Source organism: Punctularia strigosozonata (genome assembly GCF_000264995.1).
Source record: "Punctularia strigosozonata HHB-11173 SS5 unplaced genomic scaffold PUNSTscaffold_10, whole genome shotgun sequence".
In the NCBI taxonomy this organism is placed as follows: Eukaryota; Fungi; Basidiomycota; class Agaricomycetes; order Corticiales; family Punctulariaceae; genus Punctularia; species Punctularia strigosozonata.
Window position 1 is genome coordinate 256403 of NW_006767442.1, and position 26562 is coordinate 282964.

Below are 26562 nucleotides of genomic sequence, written 5' to 3' on the forward strand. Positions count from 1 at the left end.
CTCATGATGTGCCGACCATCGATAAAAGTCGGGCATGCGCATGTGCTCTACGCACGGTAACGCGGCCGTGGGCCACTGTAGAGCCGACATCGGCAAACCATTCTTGTCTGACGAACGAGTCAGACCAATGGGTTAGCTCGTTGCATACATGCACAAAAACGTCCCGCGCACCATTCCGGAGATTCAAGCATAGTTCGCGAACGCAGCTTGCTACCCTGGGATCGCGTTGCACGAAACTCCGAAAGTCATCGAAGGACGATGTTGGACCGGCATTGAGCCGTATGACGCGGAAGAGGTAGCGCTGGGTGGATAGTCTCCAAGCGGAGGATAACAATGCGCAGGATGCCAAAGTCTTGCGATCGAAACTTTGTTCATCTCAGACTTTGCTGTGGTCAGGGTAAATATGACCAAGGCTTACCGGAGAAAGTCCACGATGCTATCCACCAATTCCTGGGGCAACGTGATGTTGGTTTTCGACGGCACAAATTCAAGTTCGTCGTGTAGCCCTGGCTCTTGTATTCTCCAAGTCTCTGATATCAGCCGCACCATGACAGGGACCGGACGAGTGTGAACGTCGCAGATACGGAAGGGCGATCACGCAGCTAGCAACGTCTAGACATCATGATTCTGAGCATAACAGAGAATCACTCAAGAGTCACATCGCGGTTCCGCACGGAAGAACTGGGTGTAGGCGTGAGAGACTTGCAGGGATGATCCCGCTGCTATCGCGCGCCCTCATCGACGTATGCAAAGACGAACCTGAAGATTAAGCTCAGTAAATGATAGGAACAGCTTGATATGAGGATTTGAACATGCTCAAATACAGAACCGACTGCCTAAATAGACAATATAATACCCTACGCTAGGCATCGCCCATGACTACATCCTCGTAGCCCGATGCGCCATTCCTTATCGCTTCCGCGGCGCGGCCTTTGATGACGGTCAGCGGGAAGAGGTACAAATGAAATGGCTGTCACTCACGAATTGTAGCAATCTTGGAGCGCATGACACTGACAGCTTCGTGCATCAGCCGTTGCGGCTCATAGGCACCTTCGGACTCGATGTTAACTGTCAAACGCGGGGTGAGCCATCTCAAACACGTTAATCAAAGGCAAAGGCAGATATACATAGAAAGTAATCCCGCACTCTCCTGAGATCCACGCAGCCTTCGAACTCGGGATGGCGAAACACTTCTCGACTCATGGTCTCTTTCCTGACGTTCTTCTGGTCAACAGAAACAGCCTTCGTCTTCGGATCCACTTTGATGACGCCTGCACGCGGATAGAAGAGCGGTGAAGTGAGTGAATGCACATCTATGCGAGATCGTATACGGACCGGGAGCAAAACATTTTTGGAACTTTTCCGCGTATTCGGGAGGTACAGGCTTGTCAGGGTTGAGAATGATGTGAGGGAGGAGACGATATGATGCCGTCGCTAGTACACACAATGAGACATAGAAGCCTTGAAGTAGGTAATGGTCCCGACTCACCGACGGGGCAAAACTTTGCGTGATCTTTTCCGACGCTTTTGACCGCGTGCAACTCCATCTCAATTTCTTGGCCTGGCCGCAGCTTGGCGAGCACTATATCTGGGTTGGTCGGAGCAGGACGCTTTTTTATGAAGGGTTCATACGAAGCCTGATCGCCTATTGACGTTTGGTGTTTGCTACATTGCAGAGAGCAACGTGAGGCGCACCTTGCGGAACCCACTCTAGTTGGCCTGAAAGGACCTCGTGGTTCACGTATAGCTCGTCAGGATGCTGCTCTTCAACGGGCTGCGGCTCTTTGCCCTTGCCCTTTGCTTTTGAATCCTTCTTCTTTCGTTCACATGCGACGTGAAGGCGGAACACAATGGTGTTGCGGTCCGTGGCCTGGTCATCCGGCGGAGCTAGAGCAACGTGAGGACGACGTCGCCAAATGCATTTGTCTACGATCCACATACGATCTCGTTCGTCCAAGAGGGCCGGATCTACATTCAGAGGCACAAGGCCAAGGCGATGAGACAGAACTTCGTCGACGATGACCGAGGTGTTATTCCACACGTAAACGTGCTCTATCGCGATGGTAGGTACCTTGCCATGGCAGGAATCGGGATAGCATGAGTCATACGTTCTTTCCGGGGTTCGGACGTGACACACCTCCGCGATTAGAATGCGACGGATAGCGTTCGCTATCGAAGCGTCAACTCCGACAAGGTCGAACTCGACTGAGCGTTGCGATAGACGAGTCACTTTCACTTGAAGGTTCTGGACTTGCGGAGAAAGTCAGCACCGTGCGTGAGATATGTGGGAGATGAACGCGTTGTTGGGTCGAGGATGAAGGAATGGCAGCTTGAACGAATGATGAATCCACCTTCTTGAAGCGAGCCAAGTCCCAGCTGTGCTCCTCCTCCTTGCCGGGGTAGTGGCCAGGGAAATCCGTGCTGGAGACATCGGCCACGCGCTCGGGGAGAACCTTGATGTGCCTCCGTGGGTCAGATACTGATGGGCCAGCGGTCCGAGGAGGCATGTTGGGGAATGCGGTCGGATGTACGCGCTGCCTAAGAAACAGATCGTAGCTGAAGTCGAGTTTCCTGGACAAAAAATTGCGCACGTGATCGTCAGGTGCCGCCCCCAACGCCGAGTGCGGGTCTGCGCGGGTCTGCGGGTTCTATACGGGTCGGGCGGGGCGTTCGTAATTCCAGTACGGATGCGCCGCATGTTCTCATTGCTCAACTCGTCGATGCTGCTGCCCTCTGTGGTCCTCGACATTGGCTCATCATGCATGATTCAATGACTCCCGCCTCCAGATATAGCTTCTCTGGATGACGCATCGTTTGGTAGTCAGCAAGCAACCTTAGATAACTCGCGGTGCGCGGTGCGACGAGTCTCGGGTTTGGCAGTGGGCGTCCCGGAAGGTGGGTTGCAAACCAGCATATATATAGTCGCCCTTGAGCTCATAGACTGAACCGCTCCTCCCACAGCGAATCCCACTGTAACACCTCCCTCTTACCAGATCCGGCATGTCCCCACTCACCGGCAAAGTTGCCCTCGTCACCGGTTCCTCGCGTGGCATCGGTGCTGCGATCGCCAAACGGCTAGGCGCGGACGGCGCGAACGTCATCGTCAACTACTCTGGCAATACCAAGGTCGCCGCAGACGTGGTCGATGCGATCAACAGCCAGCGCGGCGATAGCAAGGCGGCGGTCGCGATCCAAGCCGACTTGTCCACCGTGCAAGGCGCCAAAGACCTCCTGCAGAAGTCGATCAACGCGTTCGGGCATGTCGATATCCTGGTGCTCAATGCCGCGATCATGGGCGTGCACAAATGCACGCTGCCGGAGGTCGATGAGGCCTTCTACGATCAGCACTTCACCATGAACGTGAAGGTGCCGTTCTTCATGGTTCAGGCGGCAGCCCCACAGCTCAGAGATGGTACGTAGTCAGCTCAGTGCCCCAGAACAGTTTCTGAAGATTTTATTCTCAGGCGGTCGCATCGTCTTCCTCAGTTCTACTCTCACCGTCGCTTCTGTCGGTAAGTTGCGTAGCATTTCCCCGAGCGGATTGTGCTAACGACATTGATAGTGCCGACAACGGCTCTCATCTACGCGTCGACAAAGGGCGCTATTGAGCAGATGAACCGAGTTCTCGCAAAGGAGCTCGGCCCGAAGGGTGTCACCGTCAATACCGTATCTCCGGGTCCGATAGACACGGAGCTCTTCCGCAACGGCAAGACGGAGCAACAGATCAAGTTCTTCGAGGGACTCCATCCGTTGAAGCGTATCGGCCGTCCTGATGAGGTCGCTCCGGTTGTAGCGATGCTCGCGAGCCCCGAAAGTTCGTGGGTGAACGGACAGAACATCCGAGTGAACGGCGTACGTGAACCGCATGCCCATCCTCACATCGTACTTACCAATCATACCCAGGGCTATGCTGTTTGATCGTACCAATAAAACCATCGGATCTGCTATGCTACCGGTGGCTCGTAACGGATAGCATGGTCCAAAGACGCCCAACAATGTATACTAAACGGTCCCATGCACACCCGACTCGGGCATGATCATGGATGCTGATCAAGAGTAATGCAGCGAAATTCTAAATTGCACCTCCGCCCATTTATTCCATGAATATATAATGGACATCGAGAACATGTTTGACTGTCTTTCGCGCGTCGCCTTCGTCTCCGAACACTTCCATACGAACGTTGAAGCGCTGTTCCTGACCAAGAGGTGATTCCGTGTCATGAACAGGCTCAATGTCGATATCCGCGGACTTAGATACGACGGCCGGTAGCTTTTCCTGACGCTTGCCAGGTTTTTGACGCACCCGTGTCGATTAGTTTTAGTTTGACATGTTCTCTTCACCTGTCCCGCCGGTCTTGGTTGGACTTCGTAGAATACTTAAAGCTCTCTCTCGTCGCACTAGAACCTTGTCTTGGCAACGCCAGTGACTCGCACTTGTATCCTACTCGCGCTACCTAAATTCTATCTTACTCCTCCCTTCGCCTCTCGTCCTCGGCCTTGGTCCTCACATTCCGTAGCTGAAAAGACGGTGAGATGCGTGTCGAGTCGCCTATGTGCACAGAAATCTTCGTTATCGAGTTCAGATGACGTTCTCTATAACTCCCTCTGAAGAGATCGTTGAATATGTAAAAGTAACGTTCCTGTGGCCGTGTTCGGACGGTCTTGCACGTCTGTCAAGGTTTGTGTTTACCTGAGCGCTTATGATTCGCACGCGGGGCCGAGCGCTTAGCCAGGATGTATACATCGCCACAACTACCATATAGAGCCTGAGAGCTGAGCACGCCATCGCCCTCGACAGAGGTATATAGCTCTAATACGCGCGGGCTCGCTCTGCATCTGCTGTGCCACCGACTCCTCGACTTTCCATGCATCCTAAGCGCGCTTGATTTCATTCGCACCGTTCTGCACATGTCCCCAATAGCCCCAACCCACGCATTGTGCTACTCCAACCTTCTGTCATAATATGCAAGTTCATCCCAGGTAGTCCCCAAATTCAATAGGTCATCCAGCAATCGTTCGGACGTCGAGAGCGTGGGGCATTCACCACTGTCTAGACCGGTGAGACGCGAAGAGTCCGGTCTATAGTAACTGTCTGGTTCTCGCGACGGCCTTCTATCGCTGAGTTGCTTTCGCCCTGCTTTGGTAGCTCTGGTCGCTGTCATCCGTCGCCTTATCGAAAAGCGTGGTCTGTTCACGAACATGGAGGGTGACTACATCCCCTCCCTCTCCTCTCGGATCATCTGGCCCTTATCGATGATCAACCTCGTGTTGTGTCATGCGGCGGCCTTCGGATCCCATGCCTTGACGTATTCCGAAATCCAGTCCCTCCATTCCTTGGGATCATCTTGCAATCCAATGGTCTCCCTCACGTTGGCCGCTTTGGTGCCGAAACATGGGGCGGCTTCACGTTTGCATTGACGTGTTCTATCCTCCAGTGGCCCGGCTTACCTCCAACGAAGCCCGTGGTGGGGATAATTGTGAATGCTGTGATGCTCGCCGAGGCACAATTCGGAATTGATCGACCAGGTCAGGATAAGAGCCCCGTTTTCTTGACTCCGCCACACTTGATTGGTCTGTTTCAATACGTACTGTTATCGGCAACCACACGGTCCTCGGCCGATTGCTTGTAAAGTACGCTCATCCGAATGCTATAAAAGAGTACACATCGCTTGCTTTCCAGCACCATACTCTGCTTGCGTGAATCCGACTACTCCCTATCGCAGTGCCTAGCATGTCCTCCGCGTCAACACCTACCTCTACAAGCTCAGAATCTCTCTTCGATCTGCCCTCACCGAGCTCGTCATCATCGGCATCGTCCGTACATTCCACTCGTCGCGAGGGCAAGCATGGTACGTTTTTGCGGGCATTTCAAGAGCGGTCGTTGATACGATAAATTGTTCATGAGCAGATAACCACTCGCTGCCATTCTGTTTCTCGCCGCTTCCCAAAGATAAGAATCCATTTGGCGCGCCGACGGTGGAAGAGTGGCAGGAGCTGTGGAAAGCATGGGATTGTGTCACTTTGGGTAGGCGACGGGGTACCCCTGGTTTGTGCGCCCATCAGCTAATAATGCGACAGGAATGATCCCTCGTGAGATGTTGCTTCAAAAGCCGATCGACCTTCGCCACAAATGTCTTTTCTACATCGGTCATATACCTACGTTAGCAATTCCTTCTCCACGAAGTCTGCGTTCATGCTGAACTCCATGTGCTCCAGCTTTTTGGACATGCTTCTCGCGAAGCAGCTGGGTGAGCCCAACACAGAGCCCAAGCGATTCATGTCGATTTTTGAAGTATGCCACCGTTCATGTTGTGAGGTAAATGATTTAATATTCCTAACAGAGGGGAATCGACCCACACGTCGATGATCCGGAGTATTGCCACGTACGTTCAGGAACTAGATTTGCCGCTAGCTGCTTACTCCTGTTGGTAGTCGCATTCTGAGGTGCCGGAGAAAGACGAAGACTGGCCAGCGATAGAAGAAGTTGTTGCCTTCCGCGACCGTGTACGTGCACGGCTGCTCAGGGTTTACAGCGAGCTCGACTCTGGTTGGTGCCTCGAATTCATTCCATGCGAGTCGCTCATTATGTATATCCCAGGCACCCGGATCATTGACCGACGCCTTGCTCGCGTGCTCATGATGACGCTCGAACACGAAGGCTGGCATGTCGAAGTACGCCCGGTATCCGAAAGATACCAGTACACCAATTGACATTCAACGTTATAGACTCTCCTTTACATGCTCATTCAACGTGCCGGCACCGGAACATTACCCCCGCCTGGCTTTCCGTCGCCCGATTACGACGCCTTGACTGCAGAGTGGTCCCTGATACAGAAACCGAGCACACCTACTATCACGCTTGGCCCAGCCCAAGTGTGGCTCGGCCATGATGACTCGGAGCTGGACGACCTTCTCCCCTCGCTATCAGCGCTCTCTCCTGAGGAGAGGAGGCGGGACGTTGATGAACACGAATTTGGCTGGGACAACGAGAGCCCGCGACGCGTCGTAGAGGTGGGGAAGTTCATGGCTGAGTGGCGGCCAGTAACGAACGCGGAATATATGGCATTCTGGAAGGGCGCTGGTCAATCCAGGCCCATGCCAACCACTTGGGTAGAAGAGGACGGAGAACTGAAGGTGAGACCGTCGGTTTCGGTCAGACTTGGAAAAACATGTTGCTCATGAACGGGGTGAAGATTCGTACTCTGCACGGCCCTATCTCCTTCGCTATCGGCGCGGAGTGGCCAGTTCAGACTTCCTACGATAATATGGAGGCCTACGCCCAACACAAGGGTGGCCGGCTTCCCACCGAGGCGGAGCTGAGGCTCTTCCTGGACAGGTACGAAGTCGGGCACGATGGCGGAGCCAATGTAGGCTTCCGCAACTGGCACCCTACCCCGTAAGTCACATCCCTCCCTGGCGACGTAACGCTGAACAGGTCATAGCGCGACCACAGGCCGTGCTGACAACGATGGTCGTGGTTCAAACGGCGGTGTTTGGGAATGGACGAGTACACTCTTCGAGTCTCATGACGGTCTAGCACCTACCAATATCTTCCCTGGGTACTCAACCGATTTCTTCGATGGAGTACACCATGTGGTAGTGAGTTTCTGTTTGACTATGGCCACTGCATAAACGTGACGCAGTCGTACACAGCTCGGCGCTTCGTATGCCACCATCCCTCGCATAGCAGGGCGACGTACCGTAAGGAATTTCTGGCAGCACAACTATCCATACGTGAGTGATCTAAGTCAGGCTTTCCGCTTTCTCAATCCTCACGTCCTCTTGAAAAAACAGCCTTGGATTGGAGCTAGAGTGGTTTACGATGCGTAAGGACGCTACGTCACGATGGTGGTGTAAGTTTCTGCCTGTGCTTGCGTGTACTTGTACTATTTCAACTACATAAACTGAATGGAGGGCATGTTCTCCCACCTAATCCAGAAATGGGGTCCGTTTGGATCCTGAGCTTCCGTGAGCAGGAAGATGCAGTCGCAGACTGCAACATGGGCGTAACATCGAGTGACTGGTAGAATAACCGCTCAAAATTGAGAACAATAGATCACTCTTTCGCATACACCTTCATGCCGTCCACGAAGAGGTAACCAGCGAAGGTAGCTTTTATTATACACATATTCCTTCATGTAGAAACACGGTTTCCCCTCCTTCCAACTTTTATGATAACCTGTCGTCCTCGGTTGAAAAGGGTTTTGAGGGTGAGGGCGATACCACGACCGCTCAGGCGGAAGGCGAAGGCCGCTTGCCGAGCAAGTAGCCGATCGTCTGGAAAGTGGCCCAAGGGACAAACTCTGCGGGAAATGGTTATGGAGAATGTTCTTGATCACAGAACGAGCGTGACTTACGGGGTGTCATATGGCCGCTGAAGAAGAACTCTACATCTATGAGATATCATTATGGTCAGCGGTGCACCGTGAATGTCTCGGCGGGCCAGAAGTGCTTACAAGTGAGGTTCCGCTCCTGGTGCATGTTCCCGTACACGCCCATGTTCTCCACGACGAACGTCTCAGGTTCTATAGGCGTCTGGAATCCTTGGAGGCCTCCCCAAGTCATGTTTCTGGATGACAACCGCGTTCAGTCAAGGAGTCCTCTGCTAAAGAAGCATGATGTACTGGATAGCAATTCGCGTGCCCTCCGCTATCAATATCATGTCCTATAAATAAGGGCGTCAGTCCGCAGCAACTGCACGGAAGCGGTCGGAACTTGCAGCAAGGCCGTGCTGAATCACCGTTCGTTCGGACTTCTCGATGACGTTCGGGAGCACGCTGAGAGTTGAGGGGATGGACTGATCTCTACCACGGCCGCCGGTTGCGGAGACGTAGACGGATCCACTGGCACAGGTGCTCCATTCGATATGCGGTGCATGAATTGCATCTTGTACCTAAATAACAAGTTGTACGAGGCGCAGCGTGGTTGTCAGAAATATCACTCACATCGGTCCTGTGACAATGCGTGATGCAGTGTAAGCAATGATGAGCAGCGTGATGGCATACGGGCTGACCTATTGAAGTAGATAAACTCCTGCGTGGCGCGAGGGAAACCAAGAACACTCCCTGCTCCGATAAGTAATGAATAAGTAGTATTGATGACGCAGACGTACAGACAATCGGCCAAGTATCTGAGATGCGGTAGATATTGAATGCGGGATTCAATCTATATCGTTAGGCATCAATTTCCGCTAACTTCTGTCTTTGACCCTGCTTACTTGGTGACCTCATTGATGATGGAGTCAAATATGTCGCAACTGCGCTGAATGGTCCCGAAGGTTCCCGGTTCGACCGCGGCCGGGAACGGCAGCTGACCTGTCGGAGGATATGTGACAAAATCAAGGTAGTCGGTGTAGCCACATGTGTCAGAAACGTTCTGCAGCTGCGCGTAAAACGATGAATTGAACGGGAAGAGGTTCCTGTTCGCCTTGAAAAGACCGTCTTGAATGTATGTTTAAGCGATCGAGTGAAAGGGTAGGTACCTGTGCAAAGCGAAGTGCAGGTATCTGCTCTTGAACAACGCCATATGTCAGAGAAGGGTCCGCGATCCATATACCCTTGAGTTTCAGGTCCACCGTGCTGGGATGCTCGTACTGCACAACACGGTTAACCTCATGGAAGGAGCAGACAAGATGACTGAACGTACGATCCAGTTCGCAATATACGGGACATCTTGTCGGACGTTTAGGACCCACCTTCAGGTAAAGACAATCTCTACTCACAGAAACCAGCATACTAGGCGGAAACGGATTAAGCGACTATAACGACAATAGTCGCTATGGCAGCAACTTACGCTTTCTCCCGAGACGTAGAAGTTGCTACCCTTCAGTTCACTGAAGACTTCGAGGAACTGGGAAAGGAAGCCCGCGACTTGTTCAGCGAGCTCGTCGTCGTTCGTGATGTTCGGCGTTCCTTGGCTGAATCCGGTCTGCGCCCAGTGAGTACAAGAATCCCCGACGCGGGCCCAGCGATGAAACGTACTCCAACGGGCTGCTCTACCCAGAGGACGTTAGACAGGTTGGTCCAAGACCAGGGATTTCTGGGTCACGCTTTCAGTAGGCTCACATATACGGTCCCGTGTTTAATCGACACTTACTCAGTAGGTGCGGATTGGCCCCAGTTCCATGCTGGAAAATGAGGAGCGTTAACCGATGAAAAGGACGGAAAATGTACTGAACTTACTAATAGGGCCGTTTTCCTGGAAGAAACCCTCAAGGGATGAGCATCCAGGTCCACCTAACGCAAAGAGTGTTCAAATCAGCATTCGTTGGTCAGAATCGACTCGATGACTTCACCGTTTGTCCAGAAGACTAAATCGTCCACATTCGAAGCGTTTCTTGTGGGCCAAAACCTGCTCATTATGAGGATCCGCAATATATCACATACATGTCCAATTACCAGAAGAAGAGTTTGCGGGTTTCATTGGGATCACCAGAGATTGGCATGAGACCAGACCACGATGGACCTGCGTCAAAGGGAACTGGATCGCAATGTTGAGTTAATCATGCGTGCATGCTGTGAGGGAGGATTGTACCGTCAGGCAATTTGGTCCCGTCAACCAGGAATTCCCGCGCTTTCGGGTTCGAGAAAGTGATCGTGGATTCGCGCTTGGCTGGTGCCCTTGCGGAAAGGGTTTCTGTACCCTCTTGAGACCCCGGCGGGCCAAGGAAGTCGCTCATACGCTGTAGCTGCTCTTTCTGGAATGACATGGCCTTGTCCATATCCTCATGCATATTGGCAGAAGCAGAAGGTAGGTGCGACACAGAAAGGAGCCCAGTAAGCCATGGTAGGATGTGCTTAGCGAGTTGGACCATTGCTGGAAAGACGGTACAGGAGGGTATGTAAAGATGCGACTTAAGTAGCCGACGGGCAGCGCTTGCTCAGAGTTGCGCCTGCATCGATCGGCATTTTCATTCAGACAAGAATATAACGTTGCGCTTGGTTGCCTAAAGAATACGAGGGGCTCTGTCAGCTGATGCGCAACTCTACAGAAGGAGACGTACCGTATGGCGCAGGAAGAGTACTGACCAGAATACCTTTTTGCTCAGCCGGGTCATCGAAAGCATTGGAACCTTGGCAAGCGTCTACGTTGGTAGAGTAAGTTGGTCCTCAGCGTGTCGTGTGCCGCATACATCGGACGTTGTACCGCGACAATCGAACACCCACCCGACGTGGTGTGGGTTGTGGTCCAGAGAATCCTCGACCGCTCGGAGTCCGATAGCATAGCGCGAACGGCGGGAACCAAAGACCCAAAGCAGGCGCCGAACCCGAGTTGCTTCTATTGGAGATAACAAGGAGCACGCGTCTACCGGAGCAGCACAGTAAGAAATCATCGGCCATCCAGTGTTCGCAGTAAGAAACCGTGACTCCAAGCGCATACATGTACGTTCGATGGGAAGCATGGCCGTCTATGTACATCATCAACACGTACGATGCAGTGCGCGTTGAGCAGCCCGCTGGACGACGTCGCAAAACGCCCTCGCACGGTGGCGCGGAAGAGCTCTCCTCTTTATCATCGCTCCTCGTCATGGGACCCGGTGGCCAGCAGCTTCTGCTTCTCGTCTGCATGTTGTTGTCCGGCCTGGATGCGCGAGGACATGGACATTCAGATGAATCGACCCGTGTTAGAAATAACCTTCGGATCTCGCCTTTCTCCATCCGCATCATGGATATTCTGGACGCCACGCTCGAATGGCATAACTCGGACCATATCGTCGATCGCCGGTTGGACGAACTCAGAGCTTTCCAGAGATGTATGTCGCCTTCGCATGCTAGCTTTATCGATCATCTTTTAAGCGGAGGTGGGAGATGGTCCGAGAACATGGATATTTTCGCTGGCAGCACCTCCACTTGCCGTCCAGTTTTACCGCAAGATACTCTCGGCCCCTCGAGCTATAGATTGTGTTGCGCCTTGAACGGAAAGAGTCTCCTCTTGGTTGGCCCGGCCAGCAGCTATCGACGTCACGATCAGCTTCTGCAAACCTTGGTAGTACATTCCAACGCAGAATCGACGCCCTGTCCCGGATCCGAGTTTTGCACCTTTCATCAAGTATGCCAGCGTATCGAAGGCCATAGTCGGGAAGATGGACGTGGAGGCCGAGGAGACAAAAAGCAAGGCTCCAGAGTGTCCGTGCCCCCTTCAGCCAAGGAACTAGCCGAATCCCAATCGGCCTTGATACGCTACACGCTCTCGGACTCCCTTTATGCGCCAGACGATACCATCATTGTCAATGACCCAATGTTTCCCGATCCACGCCTCGTACTCCCATATGTCGATCCAGACACGGGTGTTCGAGTGAAGGAGACCCATTGGCTCTTCAAGGCGAGACGCGCTGACGTTATCATCATATCCCGAGGTCCGGTGCCCGCTCCCTCATGGACGTACGATGGAACCAGAAGAGGAAACTGGACCTTCGTCAAGGCTCTGCATCTGGATTCAGGCCGGGCTGGGCCAACGCCCTCCACGCTTCTGGAGCTTTCAAGAGGGGCGGCCTCGAATACAGAATGGCTTCTCTATGCTGCGCTCGTGGCGACCACCAGAAAATGGCTGCCTGAGGTTATGGATACCCTCAAGTCTGTAGAGAAGAGGCTGATCGACCCTAGCAAGATTATCATATGGGACTCGGGTTGCAGTCGTCCGGAATCGTCGAAGTACTATGAACCGAAAACGCTTGCTGAGCGGATCGTCGAGGAGGATATAAGCGATCCGTGGCTGGTATACCAGGAGCATCAAGGTACTATCCCATTCTGCTGCTCATATACGCTCAAGGACCTCCTGATCTTCAGCGTACATGCAAACCTACTTGATGTCCATGCTTGCGCTCGCTTTGGTCTCACTTGGTTTCCTCCGACACCATGCCATCCCAACCGGCCCGAACCGCAAGGTAAGAAGCCGTGCATTTCCTAGGCAGATTCTTATTATGCTCATCGTAATCGTGCGTGCTTCAGTCGAGGGTTTCGAGCGTCTGTTCGAGGAATTGCTTTTGACCGCACTGGCCTTCCGGCCATGGTAATCTGTAATAGAGCCTGGGCGACTGTCAAGCATCAACTGTATCAGCAAGGCGTTTCAAAGTTTGCATCGGCATATCAAGCTCAATCTGGCTGCTGTGTACATGTATTCTCGAGCAGGTTGATCAATCACTACTCTGAGAGCGTTGCCGCGTTGGTGAGCTGGGAGCAATCACCAGTGTTGGTCTGTTGAGGCTCCGGATCAACTGTTCTACCAGCTGCGCGAGATGCTCGAGCGAGGTTGGCGACCTGATGTCTCTCGTTGGTTTGCATGCATTCTGCTCTATTTTCAGCGCCGGGATAAGTGCTGTCCCGCCAACATATCCTTCGTCGCTATGCTTGCGGCAGCAACGCTCGTCCAGGAATTGATCTTGCACTTGCGGGAAATACAAACCTATTTGACCAATAATGCGCACCTCGAGCTCGGACGGTGCTCGGGGTATTTTGAGTATTTTCCAAGGTCGTGATAAGACTGTATTCCGCATCGTGCTCGGCGTCTAGCTTGCTGAACCACCTTCCGATGAATATTTCAGACCGCTGATCATGCTGCGCAGACGCTCGGGATCCCACGACGGATATTTTTGGGCGATATCAGACGCATGGCGGCATCCTTCTACGTGCGCTCCCACGGCCCCGTCGTATGCGACGCATCCATCGCCAACTATACACCGCACCCCGAGCCTTCCTGCGCTGCTCGATCCTTATTCGGGCTTTCTCTACGCACCGGAACATGCGGGAACACTCATCTCGGCCTCAGCAACATGCAAAGCCATGCGTCTATGATTGTTATCGTCAAGGGGTGGGCTTCATGGTCGGTGTTCGTCCCCGCGTTGCTCCCTTCGCCCAGTCCTACAAGAAGGAACAGCTCCTGGCTGCGTTCCGCACGACATCGGTCATCGTCTCCAGGTCCTTGACACGGTCGCCGAAGGATACCCCGTACAGCCCGTCATGACCCTGGTCGTGTTCTCCCTCCTCGCCTCCTTCGCCGCGCTCGCGTGCGCCAACCCGGTAGCGCGGAACATGGTCGTGCACGAGGCCCGCGCATCCGCACCTTCTGGCTTTGTGGCGCAGGGTCCGGCGCCGGCCGACCAGGTGCTGAACCTCCGCATCGCGTTGAAGCAAGGAGACATCTCTGGGCTCGAGCAACGCCTCCTCGAGGTCAGCTCTCCCGAGAACGCGGACTTCCGCCAGTGGCTCTCGAAAGATGACGTATGTGCATGCGAACCGCGTTCGCTACTCCGATTCTTACCGGTTCACCTCTGCAGGTCGAGAGTTTCGTCAAGCCCTTGGACGAAACCTCTGCCGCCGTCGCTCAATGGTTGTCTGAGAATGGTGTTTCCCCCAAAGCCATTACGCCTTCCGGGGACTGGCTGCAGTTCAGTGTCCCGGTCAGCAAAGCAAACGAGATGCTCGAGGCAGACTTTTCCGTGTTCACGCATCAAGCCACCGGAAGTCAATCTATCCGCACGCTGGCGTATTCCATTCCAGCCAACCTGCAGGAACACGTGGAACTCATCCATCCTACCACTTCGTGAGTGCTAGACATCAACAACCAGTGTCACTCCGACTGATTTTTTTTCACTAGGTTCTCCAAGAAGCGCAGCGGACCGGTCATTTCCTTCCCAAACTCGCTGCCCAAGTCGCAGACCGATGCAATCATATCCGACGCAACCGTTCCCAACTCATGCAACACGTCGATCACTCCCGCGTGTTTGCAGGCATTGTACGGTATCCCTACAACTATAGTCACGGATACGGATAGTCAGATAGGCGTCACGGGCATGGTATGTGCATCCTATGGCTCGTTCTACACTATACCGAACGGGTGCTGTAGGACAACCAATTTGCGAACATGGCGGATCTGGCTACATTCCTAGGCACCTTCCGCCCCGACCTTCCCAAGACAACGACTTTCGCGCTGACGTGAGTAGCTTTTTGCTGCTTGTCATTCCTCGTCGCATTGATCCTTCATGTGCGTAGCTCCGTCGACAATGGCGTGAACACCCAGACGTTGAGCAAAGCCGGCGTTGAAGCCGTATGTTGCCCATCCGCGTGGAAACATAACCAAGTTACTGACGCACCGAATAGGACCTGGACATTCAGTACACCGTCGGTCTGGCTTCGGGCATTCCCACTACCTTTATCACAGTGGGAGAACACACCCAGGATGGAGACGACGAGGGCTTCCTGGACATCATCAATGCATTGCTGGCAGAGCAAGCTCCTCCGCAAGTGTTTACCACATCGTACGGTTTCGACACAGAAGCGGAATTGTCCAAGTCCTTGACTGTGTGCGTATCGTCAAAATAATTCTTGACGTTCATACTGACGCCTGGCGTCATGTAGAGCCATGTGCAATTCATACATGCAGTTAACGGCGCGCGGTGTGTCCATCTTGTTTGCTTCCGGTGCGCGATTGTCGTTGCTTCATCAAATTCTCTTCTTCAGTCTAACGTCGGCGTTTTCGGTAGGTGACGGTGGTGTTGCCGCCACTCCCGGAGAAAAGTGCAGCGCAACTTTCCTGGCTACATTCGTGCGTCTTGGTCACCGATCCGCATGTGATCGCATTCACTAAGATGCTCATGCATAGCCTACGTGTCCTTTGTACGTCTCCGTGCATCTTGACCATATGGCACTTCAGACGAGCTGATGTTCCGGTTCAGTGCGACCCTTGTCGGCGCCACCGAGAACGTGAACCCGGAGCGCGGAGCCGAGCTTTCCGCCGGAGGGTTCTCTAACTACTTCGCACAGCCCTCCTACCAGTCGACGGCGGTGGAGAGCTACCTGACCAAGCTCGGCTCCGAATTTTCCGGCAAGTTCAACCGTTCTGGACGTGCCTATCCCGACGTAGCGGCTCAGGGTCAAAGGTATGCGTTCGCGTGATTGTTATGATTTCCAGGACGCTTCTGAGTTGACCACGTACGATAGGGTCGAGATTGTTGTTTCAGGAAAGACCGGACTGGTTGCTGGTACGTCGTCTCGGTTCGGCTGAATCACCCCCTCCACATGCTGACACGCGCTTATTAGGCACTTCGTGCTCATCGCCTATCTTCGCGTCGGTCATCGCTCTTCTGAACGATGAGCTATTGAAAGCCGGAAAGCCGGTGCTTGGCTTCCTGAATCCGTGGGCCTACGCTAACCCGCAAGCGTTCAATGACATCACCACTGGTTCGTGACTTGCTCCTTCTCAGCGACTTATCAGTCTGATAACCCTTGTTATTGTATAGGAAATAACCCTGGTGAGTTTTCTGATTAGACTTAACCAAAAGGTACTGCTATGCTGACGCGCTTCGGACTCGCAGGCTGCGGGACCACCGGGTTCCCCGCGACGGCAGGTACGTGCTATGGCCGCTTTTCTGTTGGAATGCGGGGCTCACCGCTCGGTATCTGATCTTTAAGGTTGGGATCCGGTCACGGGCCTCGGTACGCCCAACTACGCGGCGATGCGGACAGCTGCTGGGCTGTAATATAGACGAATGCTGCCGCTGTTCTCCCGCACTAGCAGAGATGTCCATAAGTTGTGCAAAAGCCAAACAGAAGAAGACTGCGTGCTCTACTTGGCGCGCGCCCGTTGCGACAGAATACGTCAGCGTCACACTCCGCAGTTTTGGCTTGCTTCTACCACCGGTGACATGAAATCTTTGAAGTTCGCCCCACTCGTTGACCGAAGATATGTTACTTACATAGCAGCGCGGCTTTATGCTACGGACACGTGGCTCCGTATGTCGACGCGGGAGTGTCGGTTCCTGTGATCGGGGAATTCCAGCACACCGACTACTATTGCCGCCTTAGAAACTGTCCTGCAATTTTTGCAGTAGAACGCGTGCAATTCGTCGACCACGTTCCTCGGAAAACTCTCGGATGTGTACCGCGAGAGCGGGCTGCCATCCCGGGCATGCACGCGCCGCGTGACGTTATTCTTTCGAACGCTTTATTCGCGCTTCTCAATGCCTTCTCTGCAGCCATCGCTGATGGGTCCAATACTGTTTGCGGCGCCCGTCGATAACCAACCTGCTGGAATGGTCAAAGCCGTCGGCAGGATGTTCGCTCTCCATCTGACTGTTAGACGTTCGCCTTTCGCGATCGATCTCGACCCCGTACTGACCGCTTAGCCTTTTGCAGCCTCCAGCGGCCAACATCCGGTCCGCACGTAACGCCGATCTCTGCCAGCACCGTTCGAGAACCTCCATGCACCCGGCCGCGATGCATCATGCTATTGTCGGCACGTTGCTCATACATCACAGGTTACTGGTATCACCGAATTTGAGGCTCAATGTCTTCTGACATCGGTATACTCTTTTTTCGGGTTATCACAACGTCCCGTACACCCCGAACATGCCCATTTTGTACCACAGGTACGCAGGGTACGTGTCTATCCTTGTTATCGCTATCAAGACGTACGGAGCCTCGCAAGGGACTGCAGCTCTGGGCATCAGTACAAGAAGGGCGGCGCCACGAAAGACGAATTTCAGGCTTCACCGCTCGTGGTCATCCGTAGTTACCTGCTCGGCGCCTCAAGTGCACCTCGTCGCCCGCCATGTTATTGACCGCTGTATTCATCCTCACGACCTTTGGCACATTCGGTTGGGCGAACCCGATCGCGCGCAACATGGTCGTCCATGACAGTCGCGCATCGGCCCCTGCCGGCTATGTCGCTACCGAGCCTACGCCAGGAGATCAAGTGTTGAACCTGAGGATAGCACTCGCCCAGAGCAACGCTTCCGGGCTCGAGCAGCGCCTGCTCGAAGTCAGTGATCCGGCACATGCCGACTTCCGTCAGTGGCTCTCGAAGGAGGAGGTGCGTTACGCAGTATAGTTATTTCCGGCAACTGTCTCACATTGTTTTGCCCTTAGGTAGAGAATTTTGTCAGGCCGACGCAGGACACAGTCACTGCGGTCTCGCAATGGCTTTCCGATAATGGAATCTCCTCCAGGATCCTCACGCCTGCGGGTGACTGGATTGAGTTTAGCGTCCCCGCGAGCAAGGCGAACGACATGCTCGATACGCAGTTCACCACGTACACACATGCGAATAGCGGACAACCCTCCGTTCGCACCCTGTCTTATTCTATCCCGGTCGCGCTAAAGGAACATATTCAACTCATCCATCCAACGACGTCGTAAGTCATATGAGCTACCGTCGTGGCCTCACCTACTTAATTCTGCCGTTTTGCCAGGTTCACTGCCGTCACGCGTGGTTCTCCGGTCGCCTCCTTTTCGCGGCCTGTAACTAGCAAGGCACAAACCGACGCGGTCATCGCGGATGCGACTACCGTACCTGCTAGCTGCAACTCGTCGATGACTCCCGCGTGTCTTCAGGCGCTGTACAGTATACCGTCCAGCGTGAAGGTCAACAAGCAGAACAAGCTCGGTGTTGCTGGAATGGTAGGCCTTCCCAGTCATTATTCTGTAATTCGGAGCCCAAGGCTCATTACATATTCTTAGGGTGACGAATTTGCGAACCAGGCAGATTTGACCGCATTCTTGAAGCAGTTCCGTCCCGATATGAACCCCAACACTAACTTCTCGACGACCTCTGTCGATGGCGGCACGAACGACCAGACCGCATACGAGGCGGGGTATGAGGCGGTCAGTGCAACTAAAACATTACAGAATGCTGTAGACTGACGAGCATTGGCCATAGAATTTGGATATTCAAGTCGGTTCCTGCATACATATAAACTTTGACGATGGGCTCAGCACTATTTATTACACAGTACACAGTCGGAATTGCGACTGATATTCCTACAGTATTCGTCTCGGTCGGCACCAACTACAAGGATGGCCAAGATCAAGGCTTTCTGGACGTGATCAATGCGTTGATTGCTGAGAGCGCTCCACCGCAAGTGCGTAGCACTTCCTACTGCTCTTCGAGATTGGGTTCTAATCGCATGTTTAAAGGTCTTCACAACATCTTACGGTTTCGAGAAGGAATCAGATCTGTCACAGAGCCTCACCACGTGAATATTTGCATTCGTCAATGGCGAACGTCCACACTGATCACCATTCCTCACAGGACAATGTGCAACTCGTACATGCAGCTTTCTGCTCGCGGAGTGTCCATCTTGTTCGCATCCGGTATGGAATCTGGAATCCAATTACCCAAAACTGTGATACTAATTCCATGCAGGTGATGGTGGAGTAGCCGCTTCTCCCGGCGAAGCGTGCACGGCAAAGAGCTTCCTGCCGACATTCCCGACCTGCCCCTAGTTTGTGCTCTATTATTACTGTCCAGCAAAAGGCTGACTCTGGCCCGTAGCGCCACGCTGGTCGGTGCCACGGAGAACGTCAACCCGGAGCGGGGCGCCGAGCTGTCTGCTGGCGGGTTCTCGAACTACTTCTCACAACCAAGCTGGCAGGCATCCGCCGTGTCGAGCTATTTGACCAAGCTCGGGTCTGAGTACTCTGGCGCCTACAACAAAGCTGGACGGGCATACCCCGACGTTAGCGCGCAGGGCAACAGGTGAGTAGTCTCGACATTCGTGCTCTGATGAACACTCAGCGATGGAACAGGGTTGAGATGATTTGGAACGACTTCAACTTACAGATGGCTGGTACGCATGTCCCCCTCAGAAGAATATACCGTTACCTGACGCGCCACCTCATAGGCACATCTTGCTCCTCGCCAATTTTCTCGTCAGTCATCGCGATGCTGAACAATGAACTGTTGAATGCCGGCAAACCCGTCCTCGGTTTCTTGAATCCGTGGTTGTATGCTAATCCTCAGGCTTTCAACGACATCACCACCGGTTCGTTCCTAGCTATTTCGTTATCGCTGCTAGCCAGGCTGACACGCTTCGTGCAACAGGCAACAACCCAGGTTTGTTCTGCTGCGCAGTGAAGTGTGTACCTGAGATACTGACAAGCATTCCACCAGGTTGTGATACAAATGGTTTCCCAGCTGCCGCAGGTGGGCAGTTACTGCTCGTATCCGTTTACTGAGCTTACTTGACAGCGTGCTTTACAGGATGGGATCCAGTTACCGGCCTAGGCACACCCAACTATGCCGCCATGCGCACGGCAGCGGGACTCTCATAATATGACGAAATAGTTTGGTCACGAAATGCACGCCTACAACGCAGACTGCATGACCGGTAACGCAGCGCAAAAGCATTGTTGGAAAAGTAAATTGTAATGAGGCGTGCGTTGATAATGGAGAGTACGCAGCAAAGTCGATGAGATCACAAGTACCGGTACTTGTATTCGAGCAAAGGTAGATGACAAGATTGAATGAGTGAAGTAAGGTTTGTAGTAGGTCCGCGGGGTGATCAGAATCTAAGAGGGCCGCCGGTGGTAACGTCCGTAAGCAGCTATTTCCGCCCAGGGCAGCATCCTGACTGGGGGCATGAGCAAATTTGCGGTAATCTGTCCTCGAGGATCGCGGTGATCAACCACGGTCCGGGGTGGGGATAGCCGGAACTGAGCGATAGGTCCCTGCGCCTGAAGCCACTCGTTCACTGTTCTTGCATCCTCTTCGGGCCCTGAGTAATATACCGGAAGCTCCACCGTTGTTGTACTGGTGCCTGCTGCAGCGCAGACTTGGGAAGTCCGTACATTCGGAGGTGCTTGGTCATGGAGAGGATCGGAGTAAATGACGGACCTGGGTTGGGATAACCGGAACGGAGCGATAGGTCCCTGCGCCCAAAGCCACTCGTATACTGTTCTTGCAGCCTCTTCAGACCGTGCGTGATTTACCGGGCCCACCGCCGTTGTTGTACTGTTGCCTGCTGAAGCGCAAGTCCGTACATTAGGAGGTGCTTGGTCCGGGGGAGTGATCTGATTGCGTATAACTTGAATCACATTGGTGGGCACTCGAAATTCGAAGGCCAGGTGCTTGCAAAGCTCGCGCTCAAATTGGTTTATGTGTCGTAGATGGACATCCTTGTCCTTCACAAGCTGGTACCAGCCAGAGTTCCATAAAGCGTCGTCCTGCAGAAACTTCATAGAAATAATGAACGCGGCGAGAAATAGGTGAATGCCACTTGTGGGCTCGGCTTTCATCCTGGGGTGCGTATAACGCAATCTCATCATGAGGACAATTGCGTGCGCCACTGAGTCTAGAGGCGTATGGGAACCACGCAGAAGACGCTCGATGAAGGGTGGCAAATCGTGGCAACTACATCCAGGAAGGCTCTCGTGGTATGGACTTGGTGAATGAACTATGCTGCAGATGATATGGTAAGCTCGTGCATAGTCGACAGGAGGGGTTATTTCTGCTTTGGATGTCTGTGTTTCTTGCGTTACTAAGATTGCTTGAGCCGACGAAACGAAGAACTCACCGTCTTCATGTGTAGCGCCAGTTGATGAGATGGACCAGCCATATCGCGGTCATTCGCTATAATGCGCTGAGATATCCTGTTCAAACTCCCCCCGGCGTTAGAAGAACGGTCGTGGTCAGCATGATATTTGTGCTGCTTTGATGCGAATGCCGCTCTTTTATAGCACCAGGTTCATCACAGTGGCCACGATATAGGTGGGCTGGGATTCAATTATCCGGTGGGACAACGGTGGCCGGGATGGCAAAGTGCCACATGCATGGCAGGACCGGAGATGAGCTTCACGATGAGTCGAATTCGCTATCGCGTCCTAGTCCTAGTACTCTATCCACGATTTCTTCAGCGTGTATATGATTCGTAAGTACAGGAAATGCAGAGACTGAGGTGATGAGACGATGGGGCGAATCGGAAGGTGCAAGGCGTCGTCCGTATAGTATGACGTCATGGTACAATTGCGCTCTGAAGATTGCCTCTCAATGTATGCAGAAGAACGCACGTAATACGGCATCACAATGGGCATCAACACGCTAAATGCTATACAGCAAGTGGAAGATGATGCACGTGGAGAACGATACGACTATACGAAGCTATTATATCTGCAGGCTCGGCAGCAGCCGCTCGGCGTTAAGGTAACGTCCCGCTCTCGAGCTACGTTACCTTCTTTGATTCCCGTTCCGCTTTGGCTAGGGCCCGCTTGCGGATCGATTTGTGTAGGGAATGCGTGTAGCTGATGAAGACCTATCAACCACGTTAAGCAAGTCTGCGCACAGGAGATTGGGCGAACAAAATGTAACATACCGAGTTGCTGAACACGTTTGAGACTGCGTGGACGAGATAGTCCGCAATCGCGTGTGAAGGGTACGCGGTGAGCGTCGCAGGTCGATCTACAGGTTGCTGGGTCCACCACCAAGTCACATGAGGCAATGCGATGGCTCACCAGTACCCGCTGCACCACAGCTTTGACCGATGTGCCGCAGGACAGAGCGAACATATGAGTCCGGTATGGGCACCGTGAAGGAGGATCTCTTGATTTTGGACATGTTCGATACCTGCAGCATGAACGTATGAGCTCGCATGTACTCAAGGGCAGAACCATTGGACATACCACAAAGTACGTGTTCACGCACTGGACGATTACCCCGGATCCCTTGAGCTCCTCCTGCAACGCATCAGAGAATGTAGAGACAAAGGCCTTCGAAGCACTGCAAAGCACCGATGAGCATATAACGTGCTCGCGGGGATCAGGGCCCGTACGAGTAGGGGGCAAGCATTGGGCTTGGAATGGCACCGGAGAAGGACCCGATCGACAGGATCAGTCCGCGCTTTCTGGTAATATTTATCAGTCCGTATCCAATGTGGTTGCATCAGGCTACCAACCGCTGGACCATCCCGCCGACGACGGCGCGTGTGGCTCGAAGCGTGCCAAGGCAATTGACCTGATAATCGTTGTCTGAGCATACAGCCGCGAAATCCGACGAAGACCCTCACATTCACTATGTTCGTCAGGTCCTCGTTGGGTACTTCGGCAAAGTAGGTCGGCATCGGGTGCGAAAGACCTGCATTGTTGACTAACCACCATAATCGGGTCATCACTCCGTAGCATTCCTCATAAGGTTCAGGGACTCACCCAGGACGCCTACGTCAAGAGGCGACACTTTCTCCTTCAGAGTTTCCCAGCCAGGATGGTCGGGATTGGCAAAATCTAGCACGACGGATATAGTTTGCACTTGGTGTGACGCCTCTTCGGGGGCGAAGATAGAGTCAGCACCAAGATACATCTTGATTTATCGCAAGGCGGACGGACCGAGCTCTTTTGCCAATTCCTGCAGCTTGACCTCGTTACGAGCACATAAAACAATGTTGAAGCCAGCCTTGGCCAATTGTTGCGCAAATGAAAGGCCAATGCCTGATGTGGGGCCCGTAACAACTGGGTGCCGCATGAGCGCGCGGATGAGCCGTAACACAGAGCTTAACGTACCTGCCCACGACCCTTTCCCAGCCCCAAACTTTTTTAACTGCGAGTCGGCGTTATGAGAGCGAGCAGCATGATAGCGAGAGACTCGATAAATACGCTAGCTCCTGGTAGGACAAATGTTTGCACCAAGACTTGCGAGGCCTTGAACACGAATTGGAGAAAAGAGACGGCTCCGAAGGCGAGGAGCGTAGCCGAAAGAACGGGGTGCGAAGCAACTAGAGTACGCTTATGATTAGTATACGTTCCATTCGTCGCAGATACGACATACCGCTCCCAATCACTGCGTCCATGGTGGTTACACCGCTGGAATTGGGCGGCGCCAGCAGCACGTCAAGCAAACGCAGTCGTTTCGTCCCAAACGTCTCCGAAACGGGCAGGATGATTGGGGCAAAACACGGATCACGCGACCTCATTTACGCGTCTCGGATTTGCGGGAGGGAAAGTTCGTAGACGCGCTGCGTCACACCGTGACGTGGTTGTTTTGCGACGGCGATGACGGTGAGCGCGCACGCCGGTAAGTGCGCTTGCACAGTTTCGACATATTTGCTGCTCATATATCGGAACAGTGCGCGTTCTATACACTGTCAATGGATCCACGCAATATATTTTGGCCAAAACCCGGGCTCAAGTCACACTCCGACCCAACGCAATGTTCGCGGCGGTGTCTTTGCGCACCTGCTTGGACGCGATATGTCGATCCTCGTACGTGTCAGCAAGTTCAAATGGATACAACGCGTCTGATTGAGGCTGGTTCAATAGTCCGGAGCTCGTGCAGGATAGAGATTACTCAGTGTATCACATCGACCCAACCGAAGCACATCCGCCTCAAGCTAGTGCAAGTACACCAGCTGCCGGAGTAGCCGTCGGGATGGGCCTCATGAGTCACTTGATGGCACGGAACGACCTGGAGAGCGTTGACGGCGTTCTTATCGAAAGCGCAACGGGGGAAAAGCCAGTTGAAATCGTCTTTGCCCTTCGAGAGGTGAGCAAATTCATAGGAACGCTTCTATGGGATGTAACCGGTCTCATCTACGAATCATGTCAAAGGCTCCCGGTGTCCGACGCATCAGTCCCATGCCACCTTGGAGCATCCCTGTTCCGGAGTCAACATCAAGTGCCGGAGTGCAAAGCAACTCAAGGTCACAAACGCCACTTGACACTAAACCCGCTCTTGAACGAACCCAGTCTCACCCTGTTGCCCAAACCTCTACCTTGCAACCATCACTATCGGCATCGGAGGCGACACACACGAATCACCAGGCCCCTGCATTCCCCGCAGGAACCCATGCAAATCCAAATCAATTGGTCGTGATCGGAAGCCAACACCAGCCCACCCTAGAAGGGCAACGCGAAGTACGATATGCCAAGGCCGCTGACTTCGAGCCCCATATTGTTGCCACCTATGTTAACCCCCCTGCGGTGCGCATTGTTTCTTTGATCGGATGGTCACGGTACCTGAGTATACGTCGCATATGCTTAGGATGGGCAATATCGGAAACGGCTGGCAAAACCCAGAGGGCAAGTCGCGACTAAGCGCAAGAAGGAAGGAGAAGTGAAGCAGGAAACCACGGTACAATTCGCGTATTGCCGAATTCCCATTTCATGACTCATGCGAGTGTCGGTTTTCTCAGCGCAAGTCGACCACTTCAAGGTCGTATTCTTCACCCACTCTCCCGTTCTCATCTCGTGCTTCGGCACAGGCGACTCTGAATGCCGCTCTCTCTTCGAACCTTCAGACTCCAGGAGCTGGACCATCCAACCTGTCAGCGCAATCCCCCCTAACGAAGGATGGAATATACTCTTCTGCCGGCGATTCGTCGTTGGCAACGTTGCTTGCGTCGTCGTGTGCGGACAAGAATGCGATGTTATTGAGCGTTCTGTCTGCCATCGACTGGAGCTCAAACCCGACGGACAAGGCGGCTAGTCCTGCCGACACGGCGCCAATAACTAAATCAGAACCTGAAGGTCTGCTTCAACCAGAAAGTGATTATTGCAGCTGCTAACCTCCGGCCTCGGTTAGATTCGAAGCCTGTCCCTGCGAATGGGGCTCCAGCGACCACTCAACCAAGCTGCCCGTCTAATCCTGCCCTGGTCTCCGCATTGCATCAACTCCTTAGATTAGCTTCGACCACGAACAACAAGAATTCGTTGACGTCTAGCATAGAAGCGCAGGTCGCTCAAGCTTACAATAAGTACCCGCAACCCGAATTCAAGCCCGCACCGGTAGATCCGAGACCGAAGAAACGGAGACGAGCAGAAGGGGGTCAGGCCCCGTCCAGTGATGGCTGGGTATGGTCCAAGTCCGGACCCGGCTCGGAACAGACAGGACCCAACGCCATACAGGTCGTTAAGAAAGAAGAGGAAGATTCGGACGATGACATTGTCCTGCTCGACAAGGCGAACGTGAACAGATCCGCCTTCCGCAACCGGGCAGAGAAAGAGAGCGAGTTTCTCTACAAACAAACTGTCGCGCTTGGTGGATCCTCGGCGGCGAGTCCCCCTGTTCGTCGCACGTCTACATCTCGGACGCCTACGAAGGGGAAAGGGAAAGGCAGGGAGAACGCGGATCCCAGTAGTTCGCCGGCGCCGCGACGTTCGCACGACATTGCAGGAATAGGGTTGGGTGGCCTAGGTTCCGAGGGCCGAAATGTGTTGCGGAAGCGAACGCTTAGCGATTTCATGGAGGAGAAGGAGCGAGATCGTGCCAGGAAGCGGGTAGCTGGTGAACCGCGGTCGTCGTCGTCATTGTCTCAGCTTGGAACGGCTGCGCCACGTCTGCCTATACCACGCTCGGATCCAGTAGGTCCAGTTGCTTCGCCATCCCCTGCGCACGCAGCGGCATTCGCTCCGGAGCATAGAAATGTCAGCGCAAGTCCGGCAACGACTGGACATGCACAAAGTTCGCCTACTCGGCGTAGCTCGTATTATCGGACCTTCTCAGAGAAGGCCCTTGACCCGCAATACCTCGCTAAACATCAGGTCCCTGATACTGCCAACTCCGGCGACAACTCGCGCAGCGGGAGCATGGCCCCTCCTGCCGTGCCGCTCAAGAAGGTAAGGGTACTCAACTGCGCAATCACCGGCGCCTTGATCTCTGACGTTTCGACCCAGAAGTATGTAGTACCCGAGTGGGCGAGGACGAACACGGCGATGCAACCTCGGGTAGCCAAAACCTCGGGCCAAACAGCAGAATCGGAGCCGACCAAAGTCAAGAAGAAGCCGAAGGAGCCAGCTGCAAGACCGGCCTCAAAGATCGCGGACAAGGCGATCCGTAGACCTCCGATACCGCATACATGCGGCTCAG

At 53.6% G+C, this 26562-nt stretch overlaps 9 protein-coding genes across 9 annotated transcripts; 6 read left to right on the top strand and 3 right to left on the bottom strand.

The window, feature by feature from the left end:
* Window positions 1-791: 791 nt before the first annotated feature.
* PUNSTDRAFT_90035 (RBP11-like subunits of RNA polymerase) lies at window positions 792-2532 on the bottom strand. Its single transcript, XM_007385869.1, has 9 exons — window positions 2352-2532; window positions 2138-2245; window positions 1942-2071; window positions 1696-1887; window positions 1490-1645; window positions 1336-1434; window positions 1128-1271; window positions 982-1068; window positions 792-930 (listed from the first exon to the last, which is right to left on the bottom strand). The coding sequence occupies exons 1-9, from the start codon at window positions 2505-2507 to the stop codon at window positions 863-865; spliced, it is 1140 nt and encodes a 379-aa protein (XP_007385931.1). The 5' UTR covers window positions 2508-2532; the 3' UTR covers window positions 792-862.
* A 468-nt stretch (window positions 2533-3000) lies between these two features.
* PUNSTDRAFT_72361 (short chain type dehydrogenase) lies at window positions 3001-3918 on the top strand (the record flags this gene model as incomplete). Its single annotated transcript, XM_007385870.1, has 3 exons — window positions 3001-3412; window positions 3465-3512; window positions 3563-3918. The coding sequence occupies 3 exons, from the start codon at window positions 3001-3003 to the stop codon at window positions 3916-3918; spliced, it is 816 nt and encodes a 271-aa protein (XP_007385932.1).
* Window positions 3919-5970: 2052 nt separating this feature from the next.
* Window positions 5971-7830, top strand: PUNSTDRAFT_105460 (uncharacterized protein; the record flags this gene model as incomplete). Its single annotated transcript, XM_007385871.1, has 11 exons — window positions 5971-6025; window positions 6079-6160; window positions 6217-6292; window positions 6342-6383; window positions 6433-6547; window positions 6599-6672; window positions 6727-7134; window positions 7194-7396; window positions 7443-7599; window positions 7654-7734; window positions 7795-7830. Exons 2-11 carry the CDS (start codon window positions 6081-6083, stop codon window positions 7828-7830), a joined length of 1272 nt encoding a protein of 423 aa, XP_007385933.1. The 5' UTR covers window positions 5971-6025; window positions 6079-6080.
* Window positions 7831-8232: 402 nt separating this feature from the next.
* Window positions 8233-10796, bottom strand: PUNSTDRAFT_105464 (alpha/beta-hydrolase; the record flags this gene model as incomplete). Its single annotated transcript, XM_007385872.1, has 19 exons — window positions 10534-10796; window positions 10398-10479; window positions 10295-10350; window positions 10182-10235; window positions 10096-10126; window positions 9981-10038; window positions 9793-9927; window positions 9722-9734; window positions 9646-9671; window positions 9482-9592; window positions 9218-9426; window positions 9113-9165; window positions 9014-9065; window positions 8946-8952; window positions 8696-8893; window positions 8625-8665; window positions 8457-8569; window positions 8358-8393; window positions 8233-8303 (listed from the first exon to the last, which is right to left on the bottom strand). The coding sequence occupies exons 1-19, from the start codon at window positions 10730-10732 to the stop codon at window positions 8233-8235; spliced, it is 1545 nt and encodes a 514-aa protein (XP_007385934.1). The 5' UTR covers window positions 10733-10796.
* Window positions 10797-11379: 583 nt separating this feature from the next.
* Window positions 11380-13012, top strand: PUNSTDRAFT_45958 (uncharacterized protein; the record flags this gene model as incomplete). The annotated part of the gene is made up of 2 exons (XM_007385873.1): window positions 11380-12883; window positions 12948-13012. The coding sequence occupies 2 exons, from the start codon at window positions 11380-11382 to the stop codon at window positions 13010-13012; spliced, it is 1569 nt and encodes a 522-aa protein (XP_007385935.1).
* An 852-nt stretch (window positions 13013-13864) lies between these two features.
* On the top strand, window positions 13865-16585 carry PUNSTDRAFT_53907 (subtilisin-like protein). The gene is made up of 15 exons (XM_007385874.1): window positions 13865-14216; window positions 14273-14538; window positions 14593-14791; window positions 14842-14930; window positions 14988-15042; window positions 15096-15298; window positions 15354-15415; window positions 15479-15540; window positions 15598-15611; window positions 15671-15874; window positions 15936-15976; window positions 16035-16175; window positions 16235-16246; window positions 16310-16342; window positions 16407-16585. Exons 1-15 carry the CDS (start codon window positions 13956-13958, stop codon window positions 16472-16474), a joined length of 1710 nt encoding a protein of 569 aa, XP_007385936.1. The 5' UTR covers window positions 13865-13955; the 3' UTR covers window positions 16475-16585.
* Window positions 16586-17544: 959 nt separating this feature from the next.
* On the top strand, window positions 17545-20045 carry PUNSTDRAFT_136316 (family S53 protease; the record flags this gene model as incomplete). Its single annotated transcript, XM_007385875.1, has 15 exons — window positions 17545-17805; window positions 17862-18127; window positions 18185-18392; window positions 18453-18596; window positions 18652-18666; window positions 18725-18853; window positions 18909-18967; window positions 19024-19085; window positions 19138-19216; window positions 19267-19470; window positions 19521-19561; window positions 19616-19756; window positions 19816-19827; window positions 19885-19917; window positions 19975-20045. 15 exons carry the CDS (start codon window positions 17545-17547, stop codon window positions 20043-20045), a joined length of 1725 nt encoding a protein of 574 aa, XP_007385937.1.
* A 1740-nt stretch (window positions 20046-21785) lies between these two features.
* On the bottom strand, window positions 21786-23548 carry PUNSTDRAFT_105471 (3-ketoacyl-CoA reductase; the record flags this gene model as incomplete). Its single annotated transcript, XM_007385876.1, has 12 exons — window positions 21786-22021; window positions 22082-22167; window positions 22221-22332; window positions 22389-22485; window positions 22538-22609; window positions 22661-22719; window positions 22772-22851; window positions 22911-23024; window positions 23088-23210; window positions 23262-23298; window positions 23355-23473; window positions 23527-23548. The coding sequence occupies 12 exons, from the start codon at window positions 23546-23548 to the stop codon at window positions 21932-21934; spliced, it is 1011 nt and encodes a 336-aa protein (XP_007385938.1). The 3' UTR covers window positions 21786-21931.
* Window positions 23549-23824: 276 nt separating this feature from the next.
* Window positions 23825-24770, top strand: PUNSTDRAFT_53909 (uncharacterized protein; the record flags this gene model as incomplete). Its single annotated transcript, XM_007385877.1, has 4 exons — window positions 23825-23960; window positions 24018-24240; window positions 24306-24677; window positions 24739-24770. Coding segments are annotated over exons 1-3 (605 nt in total), but the record flags the coding sequence as incomplete, so codon positions are not given.
* Between the last annotated feature and the right edge of the window lie 1792 nt (window positions 24771-26562).

Excerpts from the sequence above, each read along its gene's own strand:
- PUNSTDRAFT_90035 (XM_007385869.1), bottom strand. The coding sequence starts at position 2,507 with ATGCCTCCTCGGACCGCTGGCCCATCAGTATCTGACCCACGGAGGCAC. Across the intron at positions 2,072-2,137 it reads GTCGCATTCTAATCGCGGAG|GTACCTACCATCGCGATAGA; the intron begins GTGTGTCACGTC and ends TGCCATGGCAAG. Across the intron at positions 1,069-1,127 it reads AGTGCGGGATTACTTTCTAT|TTAACATCGAGTCCGAAGGT; the intron begins GTATATCTGCCT and ends CGCGTTTGACAG.
- PUNSTDRAFT_53907 (XM_007385874.1), top strand. The coding sequence starts at position 13,956 with ATGACCCTGGTCGTGTTCTCCCTCCTCGCCTCCTTCGCCGCGCTCGCG. Across the intron at positions 14,792-14,841 it reads AGATAGGCGTCACGGGCATG|GACAACCAATTTGCGAACAT; the intron begins GTATGTGCATCC and ends CGGGTGCTGTAG. Across the intron at positions 16,343-16,406 it reads CGGGTTCCCCGCGACGGCAG|GTTGGGATCCGGTCACGGGC; the intron begins GTACGTGCTATG and ends CTGATCTTTAAG.